General features: G+C 35.6%; 1 protein-coding gene across 1 annotated transcript; it reads left to right on the plus strand.

Moving 5' to 3' along the window:
* Nucleotides 1-12224: 12224 nt before the first annotated feature.
* Nucleotides 12225-13874, plus strand: LOC116107750 (abscisate beta-glucosyltransferase-like). The gene has a single exon (XM_031394041.1). The coding sequence runs from the start codon at nucleotides 12312-12314 to the stop codon at nucleotides 13755-13757; it is 1446 nt and encodes a 481-aa protein (XP_031249901.1). The 5' UTR covers nucleotides 12225-12311; the 3' UTR covers nucleotides 13758-13874.
* Nucleotides 13875-14437: the final 563 nt, after the last annotated feature.

Genomic DNA, 14437 nt, shown 5'->3' on the forward strand with positions numbered 1-14437 from the left:
GGAAGTAGGGCTAAAGTTACCAAATTAATCATATAATATATCTTATTAAAGCACTGTCTATCTAGTTTTCAAAGATTCAAACCGCTCATCAATTGGATTTTTATTGTGTAAGTTATGGCTAATTTACTACTGATTGTTCAATAGAAATCTAGAAACAGAGAAACCAAAATGTGTGGATGAAAAAGGAATGGTTCGTCAGTGGGGCTACAGTTATCCAAATTAAGCTATAATATATCAAATTAATACTTGTTTATCTAGTTTCTAAAAATTCAAACCTCTCTCAATTGGATTTTTATTAAGCAGTTATTGTCAATTTACTAATGACTGTTCAGTGGAAGCCGAAATGTGTGTGATAATAAAAGGAATGGTTCAGCAATGGGGGCTACAGTTATCCAAATTAAGCATATAATATATCAAATTAAAGCTTTATCTGTCTAGTTTCTAAAGATTTAATCATCTTATCAATTGGATTTTTATTGAACAAGTTATGGTCAATTTACTATTGATTGTTTAGTGTAACTTAAATTTCCCATGGAGGTTGGAAGGTCACCAGTAAAATTATTGTTACCTAAATTTAGGTACAATAAGTCATGCCAATTCATCCAACAATTGGGTAATGCTCCGAATAACGCATTATCTTTGAAGCTGAGAACTTTAATTTCCTTTGACTCATTTATTCTGTAACATAAAAATTGGGAAATGGATCCTGAAAAACTGTTATTGGAAAGATCTAGGCCAATCAACTTGGAGGATATAAGGGGCAATGGACCTGACAGATTATTCGAATTCAAGAAAAGTGATTCAAGACCGCCAACATTGGTTAAATTTGGAAGTCCTCCAAAGATTTGATTGTGAGAGAGGTTTAGAAAAGACCATTGGGACTTCCAAACCCATTAGGTATGGTATCTAGAATTCCTGAGTTTGATATACCCAACACTATTAACTTATTTTGTGACTGAAGCCATAATGAAAATTTAGGCCCTAAAAGACAAGAACGCAACTCTAAAGTTTCAAGTTGAAAAGGAGGATGCCAATCAGGACTAACTTTTACTACTACTGAGTTTTAAGATGCATCAAAACTGAGCAGTCTCGTGAGATTTGCAAAATGAATTTCAGAAATAGTTCCATCCAATTTGTTATAGGAAAGATCTAATTGTTCTAAGGACAAAAGTTTACCTAGAGACAACGGAATAGAACCAAAAATAGGATTGTTATGTAGGTCAAGATGGACTAGATTCTCAAGTTTCCCCAATTTGTTAGTGAAATGACCAAAAAGTTGAGATTGATGCAAATCTAAAACCTTTAGCCCCGGTGATATACATCCTGAGAAGATATCTAGAACTTCAGATATACTTTGATTTAATTTCACGTCGGATAAAAAGATTGATTTCAAGTTGCAAAGTGTTCCAAATGATCTTGGAAGTCTCCCTTCAAGTTTATTTCTTGACAAATCAAGGTACTCAAGGAGACTTAATTTGTATAACCAATTGGGAAATGCGGAGTTGAAATCATTATCAGATAAATCAAAGTGCCTCAAAGAAGTCAAGTTTTGAAGTCCATCAAGAAAAGGAACTCAAAAAAAATTTACATTTAGTGAAAGATAGACTAAATCATTAAGACCAAACATCCAACTAGGAATTGTATCACCTAATTGGTTAAAAGAAAGATCAAGGATGGTAAGAGACGAAAAGTTTGCAATGGGTATTGGAGGAAAGTTAGAAAGCTAAATTTGCGAAGTTTTAGGGGTGACCATAAGGATTCTTTCACCATAATTGATGCTATCAAAAGTGTTGTGAGAGATAAAGCTTTGGACCTTAGGAATGTCACTGCATCCTATAGCAATAGGAAGTTGGCGAATGATCGGGGCCTCCCTAGATCTATTTTCAAAGACGTTCCTCAAGTTCTCAACACCATTTGAAGATTGGATTACAGAGGGTTAAGCAGAAGGGTTTTTTGCTTGGTTGTTTTGTCTCATTGGTAAAGCGTTTGTTTTTTGTTTTTCTTTTTATGATCCTAACCTGGGGAGGTGTCCTATGGTAGGTGGGATTTTTGGTGTTCTCTTTTCTTTCTTCTTGGTGTTTATCTCCCTTTGTGGTTTTTGATAAACCCCTAGAGCGGATGGCTGTTTGTAGGCTTGTTTCTTTTGTTTCCTATTTTCGGGGCATGTCCCAAAATAGGCTGGTCGCCTTTTATTAGGCCTTTGTACATTGTTCTTGTTTCTTTAATATGATTACTTACTTAACAAAAAAAAAGAAAGTTAGAAAGCTGACAAATTGACAATTTCATCACTTTCAAAACAGAGAGATTATTTATCACTTGCAACCACTTAGAGGATTTGTTGAGATCCACATAACTTAAATCAAGGTGCTCTAGCAAAGAAAGACCAAATAACCAAAAAGTGCTCTCAGCATACAAAACATTCCCACCACTGAGGTCAAGATATTTCAGGTAAGAGAGATTTCCCAATTGATGAGGAATCATTCCTGAAAATCCAACTCCAGAAAGATGAAGATACCTTAACTTTCCCATAGAACCAAGAAATCTAGGATCTAAATTCCTTCAAAATAATTTTTGCTTAAGTTCAAGTAAATTAAATCTTTCAAATCAAGCAAAGAGGGATTTATCTTACCACCTAATTCTGACCTCCAAAAAGCTTCGTACTCAGAATCATTGTGAGGATTTTGAAGGTGGAGCTGAAGCTAATATCGATGATTGCTAAGGCTAGTAACTCAAGAAAAGAACAACAATACTCATGCTCGGTTTCATGGTCATTGAAACTCTGAATAGAAACTATATGACAAGGGATGTGATGAGAACGTTGTCAATAGCATTCTATATATATAGGATTATATGCTCCATAATCTCAAAATATCTCAGCTTCCATAAATTTGAACAACCATATTGTAGGTCCAGATTAGATTAATTTGGAATTTTTTCTGCATGAAAGTTGCAGGAAATTTCCTTGATTACAACTTTTGATCAAAATTTCTTAGAGTGGGCCGGCGGGTTGCCATCACAGTAGACTCTAAGTCAACTAAAAGAAGTAATTATTTATCTAATATATGATACTTCAATTTTTTCTCATTAGTATTTATGATGATCTTAATCCTTAACTTTTATTAGCTAATTTATTTTATAATAGGAGAGCTAAATCTAAGGATTCCATAGCGTAGAAAATAAAAAGAAAATTAATATGAAATGGATTAATGGTTCATTTGAAATCATTAAACCCATTCGTAAGCTTTGTTCTGAAATATTTTTGCTTGCAAGGTGCGTTCATAGTATCGAAATTTCTTTATCTGATTGATAATATTATGTGGATTTTTGGAACACAATTTCATATGGTAATTGATGAGTCTAAATTTCAATGGAAGACTCAATTGTGGGATGTGATGGATTGTTTACCCATAAAAGATTATAGTTTACTCTCTGACTGACTTAGAAAAGTTAAGAGTCTCCTCTGATAGAAAAAGACCAAGAAATCTTTTTAAAGTTTTTCAAAAGGTCTATACTTTGATAGAATCCATTAATGCTTTTTATTTCAAAATTTTGGAAGTTAGGTCTGTTTAGTGTGACTTCTTTCAGCAAAGTTTATTAGAGTAAAACTTGTGAAAATATAGTTTTTTATGAAAAATTTATTAATTGTTTGGTTAAAGTCAATGTAGTTATACAAAAATAAATCAAACCAAATTTATAAAATAGATAAGGGGTATTTTTTAAATTTTAACACTTCAAATAAGTTCAAAATCAGCTTATGAGTTTGAGCTTCTCCCATAAGCTATAAAATAGCTTATTAAAAATCCTATAAATATTTTTAAGAGACAACCATTTGATCTAAATAAATTTCCAAAGTAATTATGATTTTAAATAAACTGACCAGTAGATAAGTCTAACCCAAACAGACTTTAAGACTTTTAATGGTTATAGGGCCAAATTGCTGCGGATTGGTAAGCTGTCAGACTTGACTTATTAGTAAATCCATTAAGCATACATAATTAAGACTAATGATAAACAATTATAAAATCGAGACTTTTAAGTCAAAAAATTTATGGCCGCCAACCCAACTTGGAAGATTTGGGTACATTGTGTTACATCTAAAGCAGTAGTATTCTTTGGCCAACCCCAAAATGAATCGAAGAAAGAATAATAACCTGCCATGGCCAAGGGCGGATCCAGCCCCTTTGAGGGTAGGCCTAGGCCTAGGCCTATCCTCGGATTTTAAAATAAAATTAATAATATATTAGTCCACAAAAAAATTGTTATTAATATATATATCTAGACTCACTCTTATAATTTTAAAAAATGAGAATTATTAGACATATATCTAGGCCCACAAAAAACTTGTTATTAATATATATATTTCAAACTCATATCATATTAAAAGTTTAAAACTCTCTCTGCTCTTTTTCTCCACGGCTCCACCTACTTTTTATGAGTTTATCCCCAAAATTCTTTACTCTCTCATTCTTTTTCTCATGCTATTCGTTTTTAAAACTTTTGAATAAAATTAATGAAGCTTTCACTATTCAAGGTGTCATAATTAGCTTCGTTTTCTCTTTTATCAGTTTTAAGTAGGTATATTGCTTATTTCAATTTAGTTTATTTTAGGATTGCATCATGCTTTTTTTTTTTTCTTTTTTTTAAGGTTTTTTATTCTGATTTGAGAGAAAAAGACATGGATCTTATGAGTTTATTTTGTGTTTTGTATCTAGAGGTGGGCAGGGACCAGTCCCAAGTAGGCATGGGCCCGGGCCCGTTTGGGACTGGTGTCAAATGGGACCAGTAGCTCATGGGCCTAGGACCGGACCCAGGCCCATGAGCAAAATAAGGACCCGGACCAGTTTTTTTATATTTTGGGGGTGAAACAAAATTTTATAGGGGGTTTTTAGTATTTTGTAAGGGTAGATTAGTAAGTTTTTAAAAATTTAATTAATTTTCAAAAATAAAAAATAAATTAATTAATAGTTAATTTTAATTTTTAATATAAATTCACGTTTCACACATTCACGCTTCACAAATAAACAATTAAATAATTTTTTTAATTAAATTATTCATTTTCATCGTCAACAGTATTTTTTTTTTTTGGATAAGTAATCATATTAAAAAAACAGAAGAATGTACAGAGGCCTAATAAAAGGCGACTAGCCTATTTTGGGACATGCCCCGAAAATAGGAAACAAAAGAAACAAGCCTACAAACAGCCATCCGCTCTAGGGGTTTATCTAAAACCACAGAGGGAGATAAACATCAAGAAGAAAGCAAAGGGAATACCAAGAAATGGGCTGATAGTCCTTACACAAAGAAGCATTATCACACTTGGGAATAAGAGCAATTGAAGTACAATTTACCTCCCTGAGAAGCTTGCCCTCTTGGAAGAAGTCTTTAAAGGCCATAATCACATCTTTTCCCACCACATCCCAAGCTTTCTTGAAGAAATAAGCACCAAAACCATCTGGTCCAGGAGCTTTGTTGTTGCCCAACGAAAATAGAGTGCTCTTGATTCCCTCATCCGTCACTTCGGCAATCATCCCATTAGCCATATCACTAATGATGCAAGGTTCAATAATTTCCTCTAAACCCCGGAAGTCTCTCACACCCCTCGGCTCTTCAAAAACTCTTTTAAAGTGGCTGACAATTTCCTCCTTAATGCTCAAAGGGTCTTCAATAACTATGCCATTATCACACTTAAGCTTGGTGATTCTATTTCTATTCTTTCTGCCATTCACACACTTGAAGAAATAGCTTGTGTTCTGGTCACCCTCTCTAAGCCATTGCACTCTAGATTTTTGCCTAGCTAAAGACTCCTCAGCTCGACTTAAAGAATTAAAATTAAAAGCTTTGGCTTTCTCCTCAAGAATAAGGTTCTCTTCAAGAGGATTAGAAGCAAGAGCATGCTGGACCCTTAGAAGGTTTTCTCTAGCTTCAATAACTCTTGCCGAGATATTCCCAACAACTTCCTCGTGTTAAACACTGTTAATGCTTCTTTGACTCTCTTCAGTTTAGTAACCAATGATACATAGGGGTACCCTAAATTCTTCTTCCCAAGCCTTACTAACAATGCTAATGAAACTTTCATGGTGAGCCCAAAAGTTGAAGAATGAAATGGGATTTTCCTAAAGGAAGAACTAACCCACAATTCAACAATACAAGAAGAATGATCCGAGATGCTCGGGGGAAGGAAATTGGCTATGGAATTACCAAACACACTGCCCACTTTTCATTCACAAGAGCTCGATCAATCTTAGTGGTACCTATGTTCTCCTTCTCTCATATTACTCCAAGTGAAAAAGTTACCCATAAACCAAAGGCCTCAACCCTAGTCTCATTACACTATTATTCAAGTCTGAACGTAATTCTCCACCTATAAGAACCCCCTATTTCATGCCCAAATCTCATCGCATTAAAATCACCCATGGTATTTCTAAAATCTTGAGCTTTACCATTAAGTCCTCCATAATCTTTCCTTTCCAGCGGAACTTAGAGCCATAGACAAATGAGCAAACAAAGGGTAATTAGACTCCAAAAAACACCTTACCATGGATGGCTTGATTCGTAGATTGTATGATTTCAAACCTCAATAACTAGAATTCCAAGCAACCCAAATTCTACCATTAGGGTAGCACGCATAGTTATGCAGTACATCCCATCCCCCAAACGTCAAAGACTTAGTAACCTCAAAATTTGGTTCACGAACTCTAGTTTCCAAAATACCACAAATTGCAATTTTATTGGAAGAGATTAGTGTCTAACTCTTTGTTTCAAAGGGGAATTAAGACCCCTTACATCCACGAAGCAAGCTTAAGGGTTGAGTAGTTCGGGATCTTCAGGGTGTGTTGTAGTCTTTTCTGCATGAGTCCAATCCCGTAAACAGTTATCACTTTAATCATCTCATCGGTTAAAGAACATCTTCTGTCTTCAACAATCGACCACTCGTTGAAAATGTTGACTGAGCAATTGTAGAAACCGGCACAGATAAAATATCATGTGCCATTGGCTACAATGGGGAATCGATTTTCATGTTGGTTCCACCACTGAAGAATATCCATATCATGTTGTCCTTCATTGTCAATAAGACAGGTCCACTGTAGGTAACGATTCAGCTCATTTGGTCCATGTATGTATGAGCGGAGCCGCTACTTCCGCCATGTTCCAATACGTCCACTTGCTCGATCCTTGACGGAGGGCTACATTAAGGTCCGGATCCTCTCTCCTGAACATCCACTTCCACTTAGTACCTATTCTCAATAAAGAAAAAAGGCTTCTCAATTTGCTTAAAGTTAGTCAAATAAGATGTATAATCATGTCCTAAATGATGGCCTATCTGAGTAATTATACAGTTAACTACATGTAATTTAAACCTAGGATCTAGAACAAGGCCTAATCTATAAGAAGGAATATCTAACCAATATCTCTCTATTTTCTTCCATCTTTGAAACAATTTCACTTAAAATGTTATTATATCTATATTCAGCAAATTTTAGAAATTTGAAGTAAAATATCTAACACTAAATTAGTAGTTGGATAATAAATACCACTTAATGTATTAGTAGCATCATAAAAAATTTGAAGAAATGAATAAAAAAGTTCACAAACCGCCCAATCATCATAGCTGACAACTTCCTCTGGATGATTCTTCCGGTTGACGAAATCTGTAATTTGTTTCGCGGTTGGCAAAGCTTTTTCCAACATCAGGTAGGTGGAGTTCCAACGGATAGGCATGTCTGTACATAACTTCAAAGGTCGAACCGGTGGGTCCTCTTGCCTACAATATTTGATATACTCCTGCCATCTTTTATTGCTACCGCTGACGATAAATCCGATAGCTTTGCGCACCCTCTCCATCTTCGATTGTATAGTATCTAAACCTGCTTTAACTATCAAATTGATGATGTAGTAAGCATATCTCTGGTGAAAAAATTTGCTTTCACCACGCAGATCCAATTTCTTTTCAAATAAAGAGTTTGTCGCGGTGTTAGCAGCTGCATTATCAAGCGTTAGTGCTACAACTCTATCAGTTAATAAATATTCTTGCAAAACATCAAGAATTGTAAAATAAATAGTTTCAGCACTATGTTTTTCATATAATGGTTTAAAACCTATCAATTTTTGTTGTAAACCCCAATTATGATCTAAGAAATGTACTGTGACAGTTAAAAAATCGGTTTTTGATCGACAAGCCCATATGTCTGATGTAAGTGCAATAGATATATTCCTAAAATTTTGAAATTCGTTTTTAAGTTTATTATTTATTTTGTTATAAAGTTTTATTATATCTCTTCTACTTGTAATTCTACTAACAGCTGTATATGCTGGACAAAATGCAGTTTTAACCATATGAATAAAAAAAGGATTTTCAGATAAACAAATGGGAGAGTCCGTAGCAACTATATAACTCGCTATTTCCTCTCGCGCTACATGTGCATTACATTGCCATGTTGAGAAAGTTGAGGATTGTGGATTAAAATTAAGTTGAGTTTGAATTTGTCTACCTAATCTGCTTGAAGATGCATCAGGCAATTGCATTATTTGGAGGTGCTTCTTCTCCACGTGTCGTTGCATCGTCGAAGCCCCCTTCTCAGCGCCAACAATGGCTCCACAAAAATTACATATCCCACACGATTCTTCCCCCTCCCCATTTGTCTTTGGCCGTTTTGATTTGGTGAAGTATCGTCATACATCGGACACAACCCTCTTTGACGGTGGGGGGGGTTGGGCTATGCCCTTGCCCGTTGACTCGCAGCTCGCATGTGTTTGGCTACACCTCGTCCCGACCGAATGTGGTTGTGGAATTGCAGCTACTTCCTCTGGAGAAAATGGTGAAAATGGATTGAAGCCTTCCATTTCTTCATTGGATGGAACGTAAAATTGATTTGGGGAAGCCATTATAAATTTATGATAAAATAATAAATAATTAAAATTAAATTAAATTAAATAATAATATTAAAATTTTATGATATTGAAAAATAGAAAAAAAAATTGAATAATTGAATATATAATATGAATAAATTATAAAAATAAATACAAATTGAATGAGAAATAATTAAAATCAGAAATTGATTGGAGATTTAGAGTAGAGAGATTGAGAGAATGAGAGATTGATTGGAGTGGAAAAAATGAAAGATTTTAGGGTTATTTATAGTGTAGTTGTGGGGGGGAAAATGAAAAAAAAAATTTCAATTTATATTAAACTTATAACCGTTGGCTGTGACCGTTGCCAGCCAATAGTTATAAGTTTAAACACTACTGTTGGCTGCTGCAGGCCTACAACAGCCAACGGTTATTTTAATTTTTTTTTGTTTTTTTAAATAAATTTTGTCAAATTTTATTTTAGCCCTCGTATTTTATGTTCATTTAAAAATGATATGGGGTTTTAGGTAATTTGATAGGGGTTATATTGAAAAAATCAAAAAAAATTGGGCCCAGGCCCGGGCCTTGGAGGAGGGCCCTCCTCCGTAGGCCTGGTCTCGTTTTGGGACCAGGCCTCCTAGGACCGGGTTTTGGGACTGGGCCTTTGAATGCCCACCTCTATTTGTATCTAAGAATGAACCTGCTTTCCCAAATTAGAACTTTAATTCACGTTAGTCTTCACTCTTCACCCACTATTTTCCTACATTTCAAACGTCACCATTCAGCTGCTCAAAATTATTAATGAAATTTGAGTTACTAACTATATTTATATCAAGGAAATTCCCTTTTTTTTTCTTATTAATTCATATTAAAAGTTAATGTAACATTGACTTGACTTAAGTTTTGGTTGACTTTAACTTAGGCTGGGTCTAATCAAAGTCATGAAAATTTATATTATAACTTTGGAAGCCAAAAATAAGAAAATTAAAATTAAAAGAAGGTTGTGCTCAAGGTTTATTCAACACATTTACTCAAAAATTTTCTTCTCATAGATTTATTCAAGTAGGGATTATTGTGTTATTACATTTTTTTCTCTCATATTCTTGATATAGTATTATTTTCTTTGCTTTAGGTTTGATTTTTTTTTAAGTTTTTACTAGTTGTTTAGCAAACAATAGTGAAGTTGTCGAGGCCCCCCACGACAAAACCCCTGGATCTGCCATTGGCCCATGGCAAGTTGGCAACACGATGAATTCAATTAATGGCAATTAAATAATCATAAAAGAAAGATTTTTATCAGTAAAAAAGTTTTTTAAGTGTTATTTATCTTGCGTCATCATGCTGATGTGAGCATGATGACATCATACTGACATAAGCAGGAGAAGAAAAATCTAGATAATTTCAAAATTCAATAACAAAAACCAAACTAGATGCCAAATCCACTAACCAGAAGTTTTAGGTGTTGTGGATTTTCGCAAGTGTATGGTCGCCTTTTATTAGGCCTTTGTACATTGTTCTTGTTTCTTTAATATGATTACTTACTTAACAAAAAAAAAGAAAGTTAGAAAGCTGACAAATTGACAATTTCATCACTTTCAAAACAGAGAGATTATTTATCACTTGCAACCACTTAGAGGATTTGTTGAGATCCACATAACTTAAATCAAGGTGCTCTAGCAAAGAAAGACCAAATAACCAAAAAGTGATCTCAGCATACAAAACATTCCCACCACTGAGGTCAAGATATTTCAGGTAAGAGAGATTTCCCAATTGATGAGGAATCATTCCTGAAAATCCAACTCCAGAAAGATGAAGATACCTTAACTTTCCCATAGAACCAAGAAATCTAGGATCTAAATTCCTTCAAAATAATTTTTGCTTAAGTTCAAGTAAATTAAATCTTTCAAATCAAGCAAAGAGGGATTTATCTTACCACCTAATTCTGACCTCCAAAAAGCTTCGTACTCAGAATCATTGTGAGGATTTTGAAGGTGGAGCTGAAGCTAATATCGATGATTGCTAAGGCTAGTAACTCAAGAAAAGAACAACAATACTCATGCTCGGTTTCATGGTCATTGAAACTCTGAATAGAAACTATATGACAAGGGATGTGATGAGAACGTTGTCAATAGCATTCTATATATATAGGATTATATGCTCCATAATCTCAAAATATCTCAGCTTCCATAAATTTGAACAACCATATTGTAGGTCCAGATTAGATTAATTTGGAATTTTTTCTGCATGAAAGTTGCAGGAAATTTCCTTGATTACAACTTTTGATCAAAATTTCTTAGAGTGGGCCGGCGGGTTGCCATCACAGTAGACTCTAAGTCAACTAAAAGAAGTAATTATTTATCATATAATTATGTAAGTTAAAAATTCAAAACTAAAACACAAAATATAATAAAAAATATTTGTCAACTTATTTATTTATGAATCTCATTGAAATGAAAAGTGTATTTTATAAAATTGCATTAATATTTTTAACAAATTTAAAGTTAATTGTGTTTTATTATTAAGTATCCTATAATTATAACTTGTAAGTTTCGTATAAAAATTAAAAAGTACCCTCTAAATAGTGCTTTCTAATTATGTTTTGCCCAAAAACTGCTCCCTTTATGATTGGTCCTTGGGGAGGGGTGATCGGGCCTATGCCGATTCCTCCTCAAGGGTCGGTCCTAGGCCCGAGCCAGATTAATTTAAAAAACCCACTAGCCCAATCACCAAAACCACATATAATGTAAAAATAAATAATAAATTTAGGGTTTAAAATGTAATTTTATAATTAGGGGGTTCAATTGAAATTTTTCAAGCCCATCAAATTGGTCCTAAACAGGTCAGGCCCGAGTTTGGGACCAATTTGGGCTCTCACAAAAGTGACGGACCCAATATCAGTCCCCGCTAATTTGGGCTTAAGATCGGGCCCAAATTGGGATTGATCATAGTTGGGCTCGGGCCTGAGATTGTCAGGCCCAACTTTTGTCCACCTCTACTTTAGAGGGGATTGTGATATTTCTCTAACCAATTTTTGGAGATCAAGTGGTTCGATGAGGTGTCTTAAATACATTATTTAATAGATTTTGAGTTTGTGTCTCTTATTAATTGTTAATAAATATGACCACTTAAATTTTAAGATAATTAAAACTAACGTAGCACTCCTAATTTTTTTTAAGAAAAAAGGGACCCTTCTTTGATCACCGCGTTCTCACGCTAAACTCCGAAAGCAAATTTGTGTAGTGGGCCAATGGATGACGTCCCTGCACATGTAAGCTATTTTGTATGATAGTCGTCAACAGTTCTAACGTATTGTTTTCAATACGTATCTTCCTTTCCAGGTATAGGAATTAATTACTATTCGCCATTCGTATAAATTCCCCGTTTCTCTCTTTATTCTACACCCAAGTGCACATGTAACCTAGCCTCCTCTCTTTTCCCTTCTCTGTTTTCTCTTCTGTGTGTCCATGGACTCAAAATCTTCTCCAGTTGAAATCTTCTTTTTCCCCTATGTCGGAGGAGGCCATCAAATCCCCATGATTGACATAGCTAGAATCTTTGCTTCTCATGGTGCCAAATCCACCGTCATCACAACCCCAAAACACGCTCTTTCTTTCCAAAAATCCATTAACCGTGACCAAGAATCTGGCCTCTCCGTCTCCATCAAGACTCTCCATTTACCAGACGACATAGACATAGCAGACACAGACATGTCTGCTTCACCACACACTGACACTTCTATGCTTCAAGAACCACTTAAAGCGCTTCTTGCTGAGCACAAACCTGATTGCATAGTTCATGATGCGTTTCATCGCTGGTCTGCTGAAGCAATCTACAGTCTTGGTATTCCGAGACTTGTGTTTAATGGGAATGGTTGCTTCTCCCGTTGTGTCATGGAAAATTTGGGAAAGTATAAGCCTCATGAGAAGGCGAGTTCTGATTACGAGCCTTTTGTTGTTCCTGGTCTTCCTGATCGAGTTGAACTCACCAAATCTCAGCTTCCAATTATGATAAGACAACCTCAGCAACGTGGGTTTGTTCCTAAAAAGATGGGAAAGCCTGAAGAGAACAGTTTTGGGGTTGTGGTTAACAGTTTTTATGAACTGGAGCCGGCTTATGTTGAGTATTTCAAGAAAGAGATGGGTAACAAAGCGTGGCTTGTTGGACCAGTTTCTTTATGTAACAGGAATGTTGAAGATAAAGCTGAAAGAGGCAAAAAGGCCACCGTTGATGAACAGCAAGTTCTCAGCTTTCTTGACTCTAAAGAACCCAGTTCGGTTCTTTACATTAGTTTCGGAAGCTTAGCTCGTTTGGCTCCTGAACAGCTCCTGGAGATTGCCTACGGTCTTGAGGCTTCTAATCATCCATTCATTTGGGCTGTTGGAAAGATTTTCCGATCCGCTGTGAAGGACATAGAAAATGAAGAAACTTGGCTTCCCAGTGGATTTGAAGAGAGAATTAGAGAGTCCAAGAGAGGACTAATAATAAGAGGATGGGCACCACAGCTTTTAATTCTAGAACACCCGGCAGTGGGGGGTTTTCTAACACATTGTGGCTGGAACTCGACGCTAGAAGGCGTGTGTGCCGGTCTGCCAATGATAACTTGGCCTATTACAGCAGAGCAATTTTCGAATGAGAAACTGATTGCGGATGTGTTGAAGATTGGTGTGAAGGTTGGGAGCATGCACTGGGTGTCCTGGAGCACTGAGCCTTGGGCTGCTGTAGGGAGAGACAAGGTGGATATGGCGGTGAAAAGGCTGATGAGTGGCGATGAGGAGGCGGTGGAGATGAGGAGAAGAGCTAGAGAGCTTGGAGAGAAGGCCAAGAGAGCTGTTGAAGGAGGTGGCTCATCTTATATGGATGCTGGTGCTTTAATTCAAGAGCTCAAGTCTGCCCGGAAATCTGAGTCTTGAAATGTATTTGCTCAAGGACTAACTTTTGGCATCACAGAAAGTTAAATAATTTGCAGACGAGGCTTTGTTGCTATAAAATACGACATAAATATACGAAAGATCATCTTATTGATTTCATGGTTTCAGGTTTTAAAAGTTTTAAGTTGGTTAAAATAGTTGGGATCATTAGAAAAACATGGCAATCTTTGACCCGTACCGTGGGCCTACGGATACCCGAGTAAAACGGGCGAATATAGGTGTTCATAGTATTTACCCGTTCTAAAATTATCCATACCCAATCCGCTCGTAAAAATTGAGGGTGAACCGGGTGAAGCCCACAAGTTCCGCACCCGCACAAAATAAAATAAAATAAAATTAAAACAACATGCCTTCTCTCTCCTTTCAATCTGTATCACTCTCTACCAAACAAACAAATAAATAAGTATTTTTATTCTCTTTTCTCGAGATTCAATTCAAAAGTTTGGAATGACCATTTGAGTTTTAGCTTCAACAATTCCTTTCTTGAACACTAAAGCTTCTTCTAGAAACCTCTCCAAACTCTCATCGCTATCTTCTCTGCAGTTCTCTGTACAGTTTCGTCAGATTCAAATTATTAACAACAGCCGGATTTCATCTCCCTCCCAGCCTCATCCTCTGGTACTTATTTGATTTGTGTTTTGTTCAGCTAAAGAAGAAGGGGT

The sequence above is a fragment of the Pistacia vera genome, unplaced genomic scaffold, assembly GCF_008641045.1.
Source record: "Pistacia vera cultivar Batoury unplaced genomic scaffold, PisVer_v2 Contig548, whole genome shotgun sequence".
NCBI classification, from domain to species: Eukaryota; Viridiplantae; Streptophyta; class Magnoliopsida; order Sapindales; family Anacardiaceae; genus Pistacia; species Pistacia vera.